At 35.7% G+C, this 17,571-nt stretch overlaps 1 protein-coding gene across 5 annotated transcripts in view; it reads right to left on the bottom strand.

Annotated features, from left to right (window-relative positions):
* The window catches only part of LOC130647210 (phosphatidylserine synthase-like), a 55,211-nt gene extending 37,847 nt beyond the window's left edge, over positions 1 to 17,364 (bottom strand). For 2 of the 5 annotated variants that reach the window (XR_008982817.1, XM_057452987.1), the window contains exon 1: positions 17,107 to 17,364. Coding sequence is in view for 4 of the 5 variants with exons in the window: in XM_057452987.1 (XP_057308970.1) it covers positions 17,107 to 17,327 (221 nt within the window). In the remaining variant the exon portion in view is untranslated. The remainder of the gene's footprint in view (positions 1 to 17,106) is intronic. The other 3 variants (XM_057452984.1, XM_057452986.1, XM_057452988.1) reach the window with 2 other exon arrangements.
* Positions 17,365 to 17,571: the final 207 nt, after the last annotated feature.

Raw genomic sequence — 17,571 nt, 5'->3', positions numbered from 1 at the left:
ACCGAGGCGAAGAAAGTTGTCTCTTTTTCAAAGTAATCCTGAAAAAAGTTATTATACAATGTTTACTCATCACGAGGTTAGATTAAAGCTTATTTGTTTCTTCTATCATTTTTTCACACATTCGTAGAAATGTGTGATTTGGTATGGGCTGCGTTCTGTGGTAACGAAAAGTTGAAAGGGGTGCGAATAGTTGTTGAAAATAGGCACTCTTGCCGTAAGAACATTCTAGAATCTTGTGTACTATCTAGAAATATAAGGGACATTGGAGAATATTCCAGAAATAAGATAACTATACTAGAAACTACTAATAGTAAATAGAGAACAATATATACTTACCTAGTGAATAATGAACAATGTGCTAAATATAGAACATCTGGAATATACTAGAACATTCTAGAATATCTTATCTTTAATATATAAATAGAAGAACGTCTTGTAAATTTGAGAGTCATAGAGTCATAAAGTTATTGGAGCAGTCGAAGCAACTCTGCAAATATATAAAGTTTACATTTCAACAGGTTATGGGCCCAGTCTATGCCCAAGAAGATTGAATATTTACAGAAATAATATTCAAGAAGAAGCCATCTTGTGTGTCCGACGAGTTTGTTTTGATTTTGGTTTGGATTGGTGTAAAGTTCGCACGAAAAATCGTATTGTGGAAACCCGAAACGGATTATCCGGATTAGTTGAATACGGAACAAATGGCGATGGAAAGCACCAAAGTATTGATAAAACCATTGAATGGAACAAACTATGCTACCTGGAAGGTACAGTGTAGAATGGCGTTAATCAAAGATGGACTTTGGGGAATTGTTGATGGAAGAGAAAATGCTCCAACTGAAGAGAGAGAAATTCCGAAATTTAATTTGCGTAGAGATCGTGCGTTAGCAACGATTTTTTTGTTGGTGGAACCAACGCTGTTATACCTGCTTGGACCAGATCCAGAAGATCCTACTGAGGTTTGGAAGAAGTTGGCAGACCAGTTCCAAAAGAAGACATGGAGTAATAAATTGACACTACGCAGGAATTTGTATGACTTGAAGTTGAAAGATGGGCAATCTGTTCAAAAGCACATTAAAGCTTTGACAGAAATTTTCGATGAACTTGCAATTATTGGAGACTCGTTGGATGATGAAAGTAAAGTTGTTCATTTGTTAGCAAGCTTACCAGACTCGTATGATATGCTAGTTACAGCTCTGGAGGCTAGTGCTGAAGTACCGAAGCTTGAAGTCAAAACGGAACGATTGTTACACGAGGAAAGCAAGCGGAAAGATAAGGACACTTTGGAAACGAATGTCAAAGCAATGACATCGAATCATGGAAATCCAAGAAAGGGACCCAGATGTTATCACTGTGGAAAGATTGGTCATGTGAAACGATATTGCAAAGAATTAACGAAGAAGTTCGAAAGACAGACTCCTTCGACGTACAGTAAAAATCAAATGAAGCCGCAAAATGTGTGTAAGGCTGAAGAAGAAGAAGATGATGACGAAGAAATCATCAGTTTAGTTGCTAAAAATACTTTGGCAGTCAATGGAAAAAGTAACTGGATAGTTGATTCAGGCGCAACATGTCATATGTGTAACGAAGAGGAATTGTTCGAAGAAATTTCGTCACTTGAAATACCACAAGATATCACTGTCGGTGATGGATATTCAGTACAAGCAATTGCAAAAGGAACAGTAACCTTGGAAATAAACATTTCAGAAAACAGAAACGTTGTATGCAAGTTATCTGATGTCTTATTTGTACCACAACTTTCGTACAATTTACTTAGTGTATCAAAAGCAGCAACAAATGGAAAGAAGTTTCAGTTTGAAGATTTCAAATGTGACATCGTGGATGCCAAACACGGAATCATTGGTACAGCAACAAAGCATGGCAACCTTTACCATCTCAACTGTAATGGATTGAGAAATAAGAAGAATCACACAGTTATGAAATGTGATAATAACGCTACAACGAAGGAAGAAATTTGGCATAGAAGATACGGTCATCTCGGTGTGCAGAATCTTAAACGATTGGCAAGGGACAAACTTGTTGAAGGGTTTGATTATGATGCAACAAAGAAACCGACATTTTGTGAACCGTGCATTGATGGGAAACAAAGCAAAATACCGTTTCCGAAGACAGGAGGAGATCGATCGAAAAATCTCCTTGGTATAATCCATAGCGACGTTTGTAGAAAGATAGAAACAAAATCACTTAGTGGTGCAGAATATTTTGTTACATTCATTGACGATAAATCAAGATACGTATGGGTATATGTCATGAAACACAAAAGTGAAGTGTTTGAGAAATTCAAAGAATAGAAAGCAACTGTGGAAAAATCGACTGGAATTCAGATAAAAACGTTTAGAACTGACAATGGTGGAGAATATACATCCAAAGAGTTCATCATGAGTTGACAATTCCGAAAACACCGCAACAAAATGGAGTTGCAGAGAGGATGAACAGAACACTCGTGGAATCTGTAAGATCAATGTTAGCAGATTCAAAGTTACCAAAACGAATTTGGGCTGAAGCCTTGGCTACAGCAACGTACCTTCGTAACCGATGTCCAACGACAGCAGTCAAAGGGAAGACACCCTTTGAAGTATTAACTGAAAAGAAACCAAATGTCTAAAATCTACGAATTTTCGGATGTGATGCGTATGCTCACGTACCAAAAGATGAAAGAAAGAAACTTGATTCAAAAACCAAGAAGAGTGTATTTCTTGGATACGGTGATGGAATCAAGGGATATCGTCTATATGACAACGACAAGAAGAGAGTCTTTTACAGCCGAAATGTGACATTCAATGAAATCTGTTGTGAATTGAAAGACGACCGTGACATAGACGAACCAAAAGTAGAGATCGAATTACAACCTCGTGAAGAAAACACAGATAATCAAATACAGGAGGAGCAAGAGCGACAAGTAAGAGAACGACGGCCTCCTGATCGTTACGGAGAATGGGTATACATCACTCAAGAAGAAGATCCAAATACATTTTCTAAAGCAATCAAAGGACATGATGCAGACAAGTGGATGCAAGCAATGGAAGCCGAATTGGGTTCTCTACACAAAAACGAAGTACGGGAGTTGACTGAATTACCTCCAAACAGAAAAGTTGTTGGCAGCAAATGGGTATACAAAAAGAAACAAGACGCTGATGGGAATGTAGAACGATACAAAGCAAGATTGGTTGCACAAGGATACAATCAAAGATATGGAGAAGATTATGACGAAACAACTCCGGTTGTGAGATTCGAATCAATACGAACGTTGATTGGATTGGCAGTCAAGAAAGAACTTCACCTACATCAACTCGACGTTGGAACTGCATTTTTGAACGGTAAACTTAAAGAAACCATATATATGAAACAACCAGAGGGATTTGAAATTCTAGGAAAAGAACACTTGGTTTGTAAACTCAAGAAAAGTATCTATGGATTGAAGCAATCATCTAGATGTTGGAACAAAGCACTTGACAAACATCTAAAGAGTATGGGCTTCAAACAATCAAACAACGATCCTTATATATACACGCTTGAAACAGATGAAGAAACATTCATAATCGCTGTATATGTTGATGATATCATACTGGCCGGAAACAATCAAAAACGCATTGATGAATTTATCAAGATGATTGGAGATAGATTCGACATCAGAGACATGGGGAAGATGAACCATTTTCTAGGAGTCAAGATAGAATATTTTAGTGCAGGAAGAATTTGGATTGGACAACCAAGTTACACAAGAAATCTACTCAAGAAGTTTTCAATGGAGAATTCCAAACCTGTGGCAACACCTGTAGAGATTGGAAGCAAACTCATCAAATCAAATGAAACAGATAAACTCGTTGATCCAGAGATGTATCAATCAGTAGTTGGACAGTTACTTTACCTTTCTACGAGAACACGACCAGATATCGCTTATGATGTGAGCAATGTTGCCAGATTTTCATCAAAACCGTCACAACAACACTGGATTGCCGTTAACAGGATCATGAGGTATCTTAATGGAACAATTGATTATGGTCTTTTGTACGAAAAGAATTCAACAATAGAAGGATTTTCTAATGAAGATTGGGCTGGAGATTTGAATGATCGTAAATCAACTTCTGGATACGTATTCATGATGAGCGGAGTAGCAATCAGCTGGAACAGCAAGAAACAAACATGTCTAGCTTTGTCAACTGCAGAAGCCGAATATATTGCATTATCAAAAGCCTCACAAGAATCGATTTGGCTACGACGACTTTTAGCAGACATGGGAGAAAAGCAGCCAAACGCAACAATCATCAATGAAAATAATCAATCAGCCATCGCAATGACAAAGAATCCTCAATTTCACGGACGAGCCAAACACATCGATATGAAATATCATTACGTAAGAGAGCAAGTTAAATCAAACGAAATCCAATTGAAGTACTGTCAAAGTGGAGATATGATCGCAGATATAATGACGAAAGGAATCGGACAAGTACAATTTGATAAGTTGCGAACGATGATCGGATTGAAGAACCTTACGAGTGAGGAGGAGTGTTGAAAATAGGCACTCTTGCCGTAAGAACATTCTAGAACCTTGTGTACTATCTAGAAATATAAGGGACATTGGAGAATATTCCAGAAATAAGATAACTACAGTACAGTCCAGATGTAAGCGTACGCGTACGCTCAACTTGCAAAAATAATTGCTTTCATTAAAAAAAACAATAGGATAGCGAGTTCCTTTCAAATTGCGCGAAAATAATTGCTTCGTGTTAAAAACAAAAGCATAGCAAGAAACATTGTTTAAAAACAATACTCTGCGCGAGAATAAATTAAACGCGAAGGCCATTGAATTTTTATTTTTTTTAACAACGAAACTAATTATAGTAACGCGATTTTAATCTCGATTTATTTAAAAAACACAAGCTCTTTTAAAAAACATCAAATCCAATGATCTAAATATTTTAAAAAAAACTAATGCTACTTTTAAAACTTTTAGAAATATTTCTTTATCGTCGAAACATATTTTTTAACATGCAAAACTTTTAAAAGCCGTTCTTCGTTCTTTAACTTTCTAAAAAATCATTTCTATCGCCGCTCTTCGTTATTAAACTTTTAAAATGCGATCTAAAAAAGCTTTTCTATAGCGGTTTTTCGTTATTAACTTTCAAAATGCAATCTAAAAAAGCTTTTCTATAGCAGTTTTTCGTTTTTAAACTTTCAAAATGCGATCTAAAAAAACCTATCGCCGTTTTTCGTTTTTAAACTTTTAAAATGCAATCTAAAAAAGCTTCTCTATAGCGGTTTTTTGTTTTTAAACTTTCAAAATGCGATCTAAAAAAACATTTCTATCGCCGTTTTTCGTTTTTAAACTTTTAAAATGCGATCTAAAAAAACATTTCTATCGCCGTTTTTCGTTTTTAAACTTTTAAAATGCGATCTAAAAAAACATTTCTATTGCCGTTTTTCGTTTTTAAACTTTTAAAATGCGATCTAAAAAAAAAACATTTCTATCGCCGTTTTTCGTTTTTAAACTTTTAAAATGCGATCTAAAAAAACATTTCAATTGCCGTTTTTCGTTTTTAAACTTTTAAAATGCGATACAAAAAAGCTTTTCTATCAAAATTAAAGTTCCAATCTTTGTTAAAATATAATAATTTCTATCGCTTAAAAGTTTTATTTAACCCGCGCAACCAACAATGCCTTCTCGCTAGTTTATTTAGTTTCCACGCAAAACTTTTGTTTAATAAAACTTTTAAACAATGGCTCTTCGTGTCACATTGATAGAGTTGATAACATACGCAATATGCTATTGGGAATAGTTATGTTAACACTATTTAACAATAGTTACGCGCAGTTATAATAAGTTATTTTTTCTTCAATAATCTTTTGTTTATTACGCGCAAGTTAATGACTTACAAGACTCGCAAGATAATTAATAAGAACAAAAGACAAACAACTACCGCCTCCGAGAAAAAGGTGTGAAACTTGAGCGTACGCGTACGCTTACATCTGGACTGTACTGTATACTAGAAACTACTAATAGTAAATAGAGAACAATATATACTTACCTAGTGAATAATGAACAATGTGCTAAATATAGAACATCTGGAATATACTAGAACATTCTAGAATATCTTATCTTTAATATATAGATAGGAGAACGTCTTGTAAATTTGAGAGTCATAGAATCATAAAGTTATTGGAGCAGTCGAAGCAACTCTGCAAATATATAAAGTTTACTTTTCAACAATAGTATCAAAATCAAAGCCACCACAAATAGCGCGCTATATTGGCCAAAAGTTTTTGTTTATGTATTGTTTTTTTGAGTATAGCAGCGTTTTTTTTTTGTTGTTTTCTTATTATCATGCATCTTTATATACTATACCCAAAATAATGAAACCAGTAGATATTTATTCTATTCGAATTTCGAGATATCTCGCATCAAATGAGGTGTTCATTGTCTTGAAATGATTGTTTTGATTTACTATGTTGATTTATTATGTTGACAATATTATAATGTTAGAAATTGACTCGAGTTGTGTGCTCTCCAGCCATATCTAAGTTATCGAAAAAATAGTCACAAATTTTAATATGATTCAATTTATCATTTTATACCAAATTTTATCATTGTATATTGTAAATTTGAATGAATACATTTTAATTATTTATCATCATAGTGTCGTGTGGGTGTTTAAACCGCTTCAGTTCTTGTTGTTTTTACATGAGACATTAGAAATTCGATTGACAATATTTTATGATAAAACTTGGACATCCATGTGTACGTGCACAAATTAAAACAACATTTTACGACGTTTCGAATGTCATACACCATTTTTAAGTAAAATAAAAATTATACAACAGGTCTATATAAACAAGAACTTTGCCATAGATACAAGATATATAAACATAATCAATACAATATTTAAGTATTTTTTTTTTGTGGCGCCGTAGATTAGTGGTTATAGCTCTCGTACTCTGTGCGGGAGACCGGGGTTCGATTCCTCTTGACGGCGATTCAACATGGGCGAGTGAATGTTACCATAGCCCCGGGTTAACCCAAGCCATGTGAGGGAAATTGGGAAGATGGCACACTGTGTGGGCCGTTGGATGTTGCCGGGAGTTGTCTAGTAGAGCGCGGGCTCTAATTGGGTCTGCGTAGCTCAAAATGAGCATTAAATACTCTAGGACTCTCCATCTACGCCATGGCCCCTCCTGGAAATAATAGACAGGGTATATCCCTCGATATTTGTGAGGCTAGCCATGTAAAATATGCACATCTATCTATCTATCTATAAAGTATGTGTACAATACGAATGTGTGATCAAACTGGACGGTTTTCTTGTTGTGTTCTGTGACCGAAGTTGCTTTCTTTTAAAAAAAACTATCGAATTCGAATGATAATTCGAATCTAAAAAGTAAAGAACAAAACTGTTGTCGTTGTAGAGCGACTGTTGTTGTCGAGCGAGAATAAAAAAAGTTTACGTTGTTGCCAGAAATATTTGTTATAAAGAAGAAAAACGTACGATAATAAAACGTCAAAAAGAGAACTGATTGGAAATGTATCAGACAATTGGAGCTAGCTATACATTTTCAATTTGTTTTCTTTGGGATGAAGCAGAGTTTAATAATCGAAGTAAAAAACTGATTGGACTTTTATCCAGAGATGCTAGCTAACTGAGAAAGCCAAAGAAAGGCAGGTGTGTTGTTTAGTTTATCTGGTAAAGAGATAAGTTTAGGTGTGTAACGTTTTTTTTAACCGTTTTAACTTTCAGAGCTCAAGTTTTCCTTTAAATTTTTAGTTCCTTGTTGCGTCTTCAGCTTAAATGCGTTTTCTTTAGACACAATTTTTATAAGAATCTAAAATGTAAAGCTACGTTTTTACGCCGTTTACACGCTTCCAGCTAAACGTTCCCTTAAATATGAAGTTAAATATGTTTTGTCTTTAGCCTGAACATATTTAACATTTTTTGTAAGAATATATTCTAAACAATGGGTCAGAATATCCTAAGAATATGTCTAAGCTTGGTTCTTTCTTTTAATATAAAAATTAGTATGACTGAACCTTTTTCTCTCCAAAACAATGGGCAAGTACACCAGGGAAAGCTAAGAACATGAAGGCTGAAACGAAAAAAAAAATAGATTCTTTTAAAACACAGCGTGTATATAATAGAGAAGAGTTTATATAAATTGTAGAAAGTATTTTTTCGTTGTTACTGTTTTTAACGCTACGAAGTGGTTGATGTCGTTATAATAAACCTTAATGTAAACAAAGTTAAATCAATGTTTACATCTGTTACGTTACCGTTTAAAATAATATTCGATTCTTCAATTCGAAAACACTGCATTGTTATCATGCACTGCACGTTTGCGCATTGGGAAGGTTGCTGTATGCAATAGACTAAATAGCTAATTTGGTATGATGCATTAGAATCTGTACGTTGTGGAAACTTTGTTATAACCTTATTTGTGTGACTTAACGATTTTTTCTAATGTCTGGTATACCATTTTCCCTTGTGTATTTTGGGTATGGCAAAGCAAGTATATATTTTTAGCAGATTTGTTAGCCACCTTCGATTTTGTTAAACTTTTTGCATTTTTATTTGTTGCCGGACATGCTTATATTTTTAAGCGTTCTGTTTCAGTGGGTACAAATATAACGCAGATTGTGAGCAACTTTAATCCCAGGGCTTTTTTCTCTTTTATTATTATTTTTTTATTGCTGCACATATTTATTTTTTTGGACGTTTTGTTTCAGTGGTTATAAACTAGAATAATACAAATTGTGACTTTTAAAAATTCATATTACTGTGTTGTATGTTTTGTTTGGTATCCCTTACATCGGTTTAATGAGAGATTCAGTGGATTCTTCCACGGGTATTCAGCTAGTTAATTACTATTTTAAGTACTGTATATGTGGCGCCGTAGATTAGTGGTTATAGCTCTCGTACTCTGTGCGGGAGACCGGGGTTCGATTCCTCTTGACGGCGATTCAACATGGGCGAGTGAATGTTACCATAGCCCCGGGTTAACCCAAGCCATGTGAGGGAAATTGGGAAGATGGCACACTGTGTGGGCCGTTGGATGTTGCCGGGAGTTGTCTAGTAGAGCGCGGGCTCTAATTGGGTCTGCGTAGCTCAAAATGAGCATTAAATACTCTAGGACTCTCCATCTACGCCATGGCCCCTCCTGGAAATAATAGACAGGGTATATCCCTCGATATTTGTGAGGCTAGCCATGTAAAATATGCACATCTATCTATCTATAAGCTGTATAGACCATAAATAAAGTGTTTTCTTCACTTTATTCCAGGGATGGTGGAAGACATTCGTCTAATTGTTAATTCTTAGGACATTTTTAAGTTTTAGCCTATATTTCCTTATTTCAGATAGGTGTCCAACCATAAATTTTTGCTAATGGACAATTTATCTGGGATTAATATTCACAGAATTATATGTTTTGCAGAATTTAAAAATCTTATTTCGTTCTCAAGATATCCTGTTTTAACCGAGAGGGTATATAAGTCATATGATATATTTGTACCGTGCTTTCCGGTATATAACCCGCGGGTTATAAGTTGATTTTTACGACTTCCACCGTTGGTGTGGGTTATAATGTGGTGCGGGTTATGTGATAAGTTTTATATTTTCTGTCATTTATTGTGAAATTCAAAGTTTATACATTCAATGAAAAAATAGTAGCAACGGATAAAATGCATACATTAATATAACTGCATGCATTACTTCTATCTTACTTCAACTACATAATTTAATTTTTTTCACACAGTGAAATTGCTTTAACTTTCTATTGCTATCCAGTGCTAATATTACGAGCTCTCTCTGAAACACAATGCTGGAGATCATTTTTCTTTTGTGTTGAATGTAATTCTAATCCATTTATATCTTTGCAATCACATTGAGCACATTGAAATGATTTGCTTCTGGTAAGAGAGCAATATAGCAGGTATCATTTTTAGGTTTAATTGACAAGTATTTCACAACCTAGTGCCCAGGACTTAATTATTAATTCTTGTTGAAAATATTGATAAGTGTTAAAATAAATAGATATAGTATGGACGATAATTTTCTTTTTTTATGTTCGCTACCTTCAAGCAACAGGTGGCCACAGAGAATATCAAAAATAAATATAAAATACAATTAATTATCTATCTATCTATCTACACATGCAACTATCTCCTTTTTATTGCCATTCATTTTATCATGCACACTGTGATTGCTGAGATATAAATAGATAACAAAATTTATAAACATTAGAAAAGATTGTTCCGTACATCGCTGTTACTGACAACCCGTGATAAATATTATGTTGTTTATTTTTATGCTAAAAAAATACATAAAAAAACGAATTTTTACTTTAGGTTTAATAGCCCTTTTCATCATTCTATATTTTAGAAAAATAAAAAATTTACGAGTGCAATAAAAAGCACTCGTAAATTTTCTTACCAGTGTGCGGGCGAGTGCGCGTGCGATCGCACTCGTCTCAAGGAATGGCCTGCGGATGTGCCACACAGTATACCTGTACTATAAGCGCTTAGCCTAGTTTTAACGCCAGACTGCTTCCTGTGTTTCTATTTAACTGAAACTGCACTAAAGTTTTTTTTGTAAGAGTTTAAACCTAAATGAATGTACGGCATTGTTTACCTGTACAAGTGCTCACCCTTGATTAAGTTCATTTTTTAAGTTTTGACAGGAACATTTTGAGAAAATATGCTATGATGGGCACAACGTGTAAACTGTATTTTTGCAGGAAAGTTATTTTTTGAAAAATATATTATACCTGAAACACCTTAATGCTGTGTGTGCTTTACAGGATTTACAATACACTGCATACTTGTACTAAAGCGCTCCTCATGAATGTGTGGCACAGTTTTTGTAATAGATTTATCACTTTATGGTAAAAAGTTTTGTGTTGATAAGCCTGGTAGGCGCAAAAAACCAAAAAAGGCATTTTTTACTAAATTTTTTTGCCTTTCTCGTGGACTTTCTATATCTTCACTTTTTAATGTTGTTGTTATTGGAACCAAATTGACTTTTATTCTCAGGTTTTTCAAAAAATGAGAGTTTTCACGTTGGCTTCTCTAATAATTTCTGTACCTTGAATTTTTAATGTTGTAAGAGTTATTAAAAATCAATATTGTAAAATTCCTTTAAACGAAGTTCCTTTTAATCACCAATTTATCAATATATACATGATTTTCTTGTCATTGTGGCCAATTGTTTAAATTCTTGTATTGGCACATAATTCTGCTAAGATGATTCACTTTATATTAGTACTGTAACAAATTTAATGCCTTTTTTTAGGTATTGGACTTGAACTATTTGTACCTCAATATTTTCTCTACTCCTAGACTAATATGATACATAGTTTAGACATATTGAGTATACACGTAATCTTTGAGTAGTATGGAGGAAGAGTTTCTACTAGGGTGCCTGCCCCTACCCTGCCTTTTCTTTGCCTGCCAATACTTACGTGCCGTTGCCTACCCTTCCTGGAGCCTGCCTACCCTTCTATGCCTTTTCTGGTGCCTGCCTCACTATGCCCTTGCCTGTGCCTCCTATTCCTTGCCTACCCCTGCCTTGCTAATTCCTCTTCCTGTTTCCTTGCCTGCCATTGCAGTGCCCTTTCCTTGCTGCACTTAATGCCTTTGCCTTATTTCGTCGAACAAAACACACAAAATTAAAAAAAAAACATTATTCTTGGCGAAAGTATACCATCTTTCCAACCTCGTGGCAACGCCGTGCTACTAGCTACGGACTTGACAGTTGGTATGGGGGGCCTGGAAACAAGGTTTCATCGCCCCAGTACCGTGCACCGTTTGTCTCACAAACTATAAACTACTTAAATTTTAAGTTAAAGTCTTCTTCAGGCGCTAAAAAAGAGAAGAAAACGTTCCCAAAGTGGTGCACAGGAATTTGGTTAGTGTGATCTCTTTTCTGTCTAATTAAATAAGTATCTAAACTTCTAAGAGAGTCATAACGATGCCATTTAATGTTTTGTTAGGTATGGTTTTTCTCAAAAAAATTATGGCAGCGTGGTGTTTATCTTGGACTTGATTCCTCGACCCGGGAATCCTGGTTTGAAACCGGAATTTTTCGAAAATGTTTGAATAAGCGAGACAACGGTGTCTTTGCAAATTTTTAGCTAGCTAAAGTTTGGCAGAGCAGGAGGTAAGGAACAAAACAGTAAACTACTTTATTTTGCAGGGATTTTATTATTATTTTTGTGCTATTAGAGCAACCCTTAAGTTTAAGAAATTGTTTTACAGCTTGTAAAACTTTAAGCGTGGCTAATTGTTATCTTTTTTAATCTTGCTTCTCCCGTTTTATATTTTTCTGTAAAGAGTAGCTATTTTTTGGTCCTACAGTTTTGCATTTTGTAGCTAAGTAACTTAATACTTCTTTTTTATATTTAGTTGAGACTTTGGTGGGCTTTCTCAAGATGAAATTGTTGAATTCAAAGATGTTTTTAGCTACCTAGTTAGCTAATCTTGGCTTTATCACAAGATTGGGTGCTATTTTATACAATTTATAAAGAAACACAAAATGATTGCTGTGTATATATATAATAAATAAAATATTTATGCACAACTTGAGGTATTTTCTTCTAATATGATCAACTAAAATGTTGAAACCGTCGACTCTGAATGACGTTTTATTTAATATATCCTTAGAAAAACCTTAGGACCAAAAGCGACCCTTTGGACAATTTCGGACAGTTTAATATTTCATCTACATCATCTTACTTTGGATTCTGAGGCCATTAAAGATTTAATGGCCTCAGAATGCAAAGTAATGTTTTTTATTAAGTTAATAAACAAATTTTCAGCATACATTCAGGCTCTATAGGCCGTTTTTCACATATTTCTCACATTTGGCCCAAAAATAACCCTTTGGACAATTTCGGACAGACTAATATTTCATCTACATCATCTTTAATGGTCTTAGAATCCAAAGTAATGTTTTTTATTTAGTTAATAAACAAACTTTAAGCATACATTGAGGCTCCATAGGCTGTTTTTCACATAGTTCTCACATTTGGCCCAAATATAACCCTATGGACAATTTCGGACAGTAATAAAATTAAGTAATTTCCATTCCAGATATTTAACCTAACCTGTGGACCAAAAAAAACATGTTTTCTTAACTTTATTCCAGAGATTTTGTGGAAGACATTTATCTAAATGATAATTTTTAAGTCATTTTTAGCGTATAATCCGCCAACTCCGTGAAAAAAACACATTTAACCTCCTTATATGCATATCGTCAACATATCGGTTATTTCAAACTTTTATTATCGTAGCTCTATCTGTCGGGGACCGCTCGGGGGGTATGACAAGAAAAAAAAAACATTTATTAGTGGACAAATAAGCCGGATCCGAAATGCACTATCATCCGATAAAGCCGTGATGCTTCCTTCAACTCCGTGAAATTTGAAAAACACGATTTCTTGCTTTCTGGTGACTCTAATGGCACTAGAGTGACCTTTTCTTGCTAAATTACCTATTTTTTACATTTAGAATCGACCCATTTACAACACAGAAGATATATAAGCTTTCACGGAGTTGAAGGATCAAATAGCAAAAAAAAAAATTAACAAATTTTGTCAAACTTAAACAGTTCCTGCCGGAATCATTGGTATTGGCATGAACTACAAAAGATTTTTCCAGATTTATGTCTTCTGGTGTCGCTCCTTCACAAACGACGTGAAACCATCGATCACACATCTCACAAAATATCCACAGGATATTACGTGATTTGTGATACGGTGGTTTCATTCGATTGCAAATTTTGCAAACGTCATCGGCAGATTCGTCACTTGTGTTATCATCACTTGAGCTGTCTTGACTTTCTTCAATCTCCTCACTAGATGATGTTTCTTCTTCTGCAAACCTTCTGTAGTCAATCTTTGGGGGTCGTTTTCTTTTGTTTGTTGTTTCTCTTGTGTTCTTTGGTAACGCGATTTTTGTTGCGCTTCCTTTCCGTTGCTTCAATTCTTTCGCTGAACGAACTTCTTCTTTCTTTTTCTCACGCTCTTCTTGTCTCCTTTTTTTCTCCAACTCTTTTTTTTCTGTTTCATTACGTTTAGCAAGAAGCATCTGCTGGTGTTCATCCGATGTCAAAACTCTAGACTTTGTAACTATGCGAGGGTTTGACGGCTTTTTGTTCGGGTCATGGACAGGTAAAATAAAAAGATCAATCAAATTTGATGGTATCAACTTAGTTATTATATCTTTGTTTTTTAATGTTGGCGTCATATTTTCAGATGACCCACTGGCCATCGCTACTAAAGCTGGCGTGACTGTGGTAGGAGTCATTGTAGATGGCGTAGTAGACAACGCGGTTGCTGGTGTTGTAATCGAAGATGGCGTGAACGCGGTTGGTGCTGCAATCACAGATGATGTAAGCGCAGATGGTGTCGTCTGAATAACCGAAGCAATAGAGGGGTCAGAAGAGTTTGATGTAGAAGGTGCTTGACGTAATGGTGTTGACATGTCATTAATAATGTTGATGGCGTGAACGCGGTTGGTGCTGCAATCACAGATGATGTAAGCGCAGATGGTGTCGTCTGAATAACCGAAGCAATAGAGGGGTCAGAAGAGTTTGATGTAGAAGGTGCTTGACGTAATGGTGTTGACATGTCATTAATAAATTGTGACGAACCCATCAACCGTGATTTGTCGATCGCATCGGGATTGTATGGATATATGCCACACTTCCGAAAGGAATTACCTATGGTTCCTAAGGTCATTGCGTTTTCGAATGCTTCACGGAAGATAGCGGTAAAGTTTGTTTTATTTACTTGGCTCACTCTTGTAGTTCCCAAGGTTGCCAACTTGATGTTCCCTGTCAGTTTTGCAAAATATTGTTTCACGGGCCAGAAAATCCCAACGTCCAAGGGCTGTAAAATGTTGGTGGTATGTGGTGGCAGACAGTATAGAATGATATCGTTCTCTCTCGCTATGTCAATCACATCGATTGTTATATGAGAAATATGCCCATCAATAATTAATAATGTTGGTCTATGATGTGCTGTATATGGAATGAATAACTTTTTTATCCACGACAGGAACAGTTCACCATATGTATCCATTGGGTGACTTTGCATACAACGCTCCAATAGGACCCCGACGCGAGTAATCCCCAGAGGGAAATGACTTCTCAAAAATTAACATGGGAGGTATAATTTGGCCGGCGGCAGAACAACAACAGTGTGCGGTGATGTGTGAGCGTGAACCCTTTGACTCTGAGTACGCCTGCTTTGACGACTTAGCAACCACAACTTTACCAGCGTTGATATCCAGGTTTATTCCGGATTCATCCGCATTGAAAATATGCATGGGTTTGTCAAATATATTATGGTCATTAAGACCTTTTTTAGCGACGTAAAATGTTCATTCATGACGTTGACATTGGCCATCCTCGACCTCCCCCTATCTAAATTGTCTGGCTTCCGTAGCGTGATACTTTGTGCGTGGCGCTTTCTAAAGGCCCACCACCAGTTATGGCCAGGTCCGGTCTCCTTATTAAAAACACTTTCTTCACCACTTCGTTTAGAAATGGCCCACGCAAACATTTTAATGGCTGGTATTGTTAGGGGTTGTGCAATAGACGCCATATATTGTACATACCCCACCAGGGTCTCTTCCTCTGCTTCACTTAGCGGCGTCTTCCGTCCACATTTAGTGGAATCAAACCTCTTCGAAATTCGATCTTTTAAAGTCTGCCGAGGCACAGAAAACAAACGGGACGCAGAACTCACTGCCATGCCATCCTCCCTAACCGCCTTAAGAGCATTCTCCATATCCTCGATAGCCCAGGATCTATTTTTGCGACGAGGTTTTTCTGATTTTTGATTTTTTTTTGGATTTTATATTTGATGGCATTTTAGGTTTGTTACGATGACTAGCAGACCAAGAATAGCTAAAATGACGAGAGAAATTGCAGATAGAAACGTTTCGAACACAACTTCGGTCTAAGGGTTCCTTTCTATCATCCATTAAATTCTTGGCAATCAAGGTTGCTTTGTTTCGAAAAAAAATTTTTGGAAAAAAAGAGCTTTTCTTAAAATAAATAACTGCCTAATACAAAAGCTTATAATTTTAGCAGAAATATTTTAAAAATTTAAATATTCATTAGAAAACATTCTCGAGTCAATGGGCTTTCAGAAAAGATATAACATGACCATAATTATAATAAATTACCTGAGATAACAATAGGTATCAAAAATGACCACTGTCGCGCTTGACTGGAAAATCACAAAAACGTGTAGCTGGCTGAACTTCAGCAAAATTTTTGTCATGCGCGAGTTTCGAGACCCCTAAAATGATTAAGTGGTAGTATGAAACCCCCTGAACCAATTCATTCATTAAAAATGGTAAACAGAGCTGTGGTAAGTTGTTGTAGGCTTCGAAAGCAGTTTTACGGAGTTACCGGATTCACGGAGTTGGCGGAGATCATACGCTAGACATTTTGGCCTAAATTTACCAATTTCGGACAGGTGTCCAAAAAAAATTTTCTTTTAATAATATGGACAATTTATCTAAGATTATTTTTCTTTTTACACAATATAAAAATCTTATTTTGTTTTTGAGATATCCTGTTTTAACTGAGAGGGTAAATCGAATTATTTTTTCGTAGCATTTTTGTCCGCTCCGAAACAGCTGTGAAGACATAGCGCCACTCGACATCGTTTGTAGACCATTTTTTGCCGCCCTGTAAACTGTCAGTAGCCACGGGAGTGCCCTACAGGAAGTAATTTTTACGGAAATTAATTTTCGCGAGTTTTTGTCAATTTTGCATAAATTAGTTCTGGTGAAAAAATTTTCTTTTTGAAAAATATCTCGCGAAATTTTTTCCTGACTTACCAACTCGGGTTTTTATTACCAAAAGTGATTCGGTCGGAGGAGGCGAACACAACATATTTTTGATGACGGCCTTGGCAACCTCCGCAACACTTTCTAAATTGATTTCAATACAGAAAATGAGCGAACAACTTAAACTGTGAAGAGGTGTAGCTAGCTATAGTAATTCAGTGCACTTGTTCCAAATTTTTTACCATGTCCATGCAATTGAGGAACATTGTAGGTAGCTAACTAACTAGTGTACCTACCTGGCAAATGCAAAATACAACATAAAAATTAGTATTCCACAGAGTAGAGTCATAGTCCTTGGCTTGTAAAAAAATTGGATGGTGACATCTTCAACTCTTTGTTCACCTGGGTCAAGTTCTTCATGTTCGTCACATGATGTTGTAAAGGAACCAAGGCTTGAAGTTCTTTTCCTTTTTCCAATTTTCTGCAACTCGTGCAACTCGTCTGCGGAGAACGCCATTTTGAATAGCCAGGGGACTGAACATAATTTTACGCTGGGTCTCAACGATTTCGCATGCTGACCGTTAAAGATGGCGGACGTCTTAACATAAGAAGAAATTTGAAAAGTTTTTGCAACCGTTTGCAAGTTTGTTGAAGCAACAAGGACGCAATTTTTCAACGACGACAGACAGTTAAATCTTCTTCACAAGGATATCTTCTTAAGAAATTTACAATACTACTTTATTTTCCATTCCACGAACCTG

Source organism: Hydractinia symbiolongicarpus, chromosome 6 (assembly GCF_029227915.1).
Source record: "Hydractinia symbiolongicarpus strain clone_291-10 chromosome 6, HSymV2.1, whole genome shotgun sequence".
Classification (NCBI taxonomy): Eukaryota; Metazoa; Cnidaria; class Hydrozoa; order Anthoathecata; family Hydractiniidae; genus Hydractinia; species Hydractinia symbiolongicarpus.
This window is presented reverse-complemented; position numbering and strand designations above follow the sequence as displayed.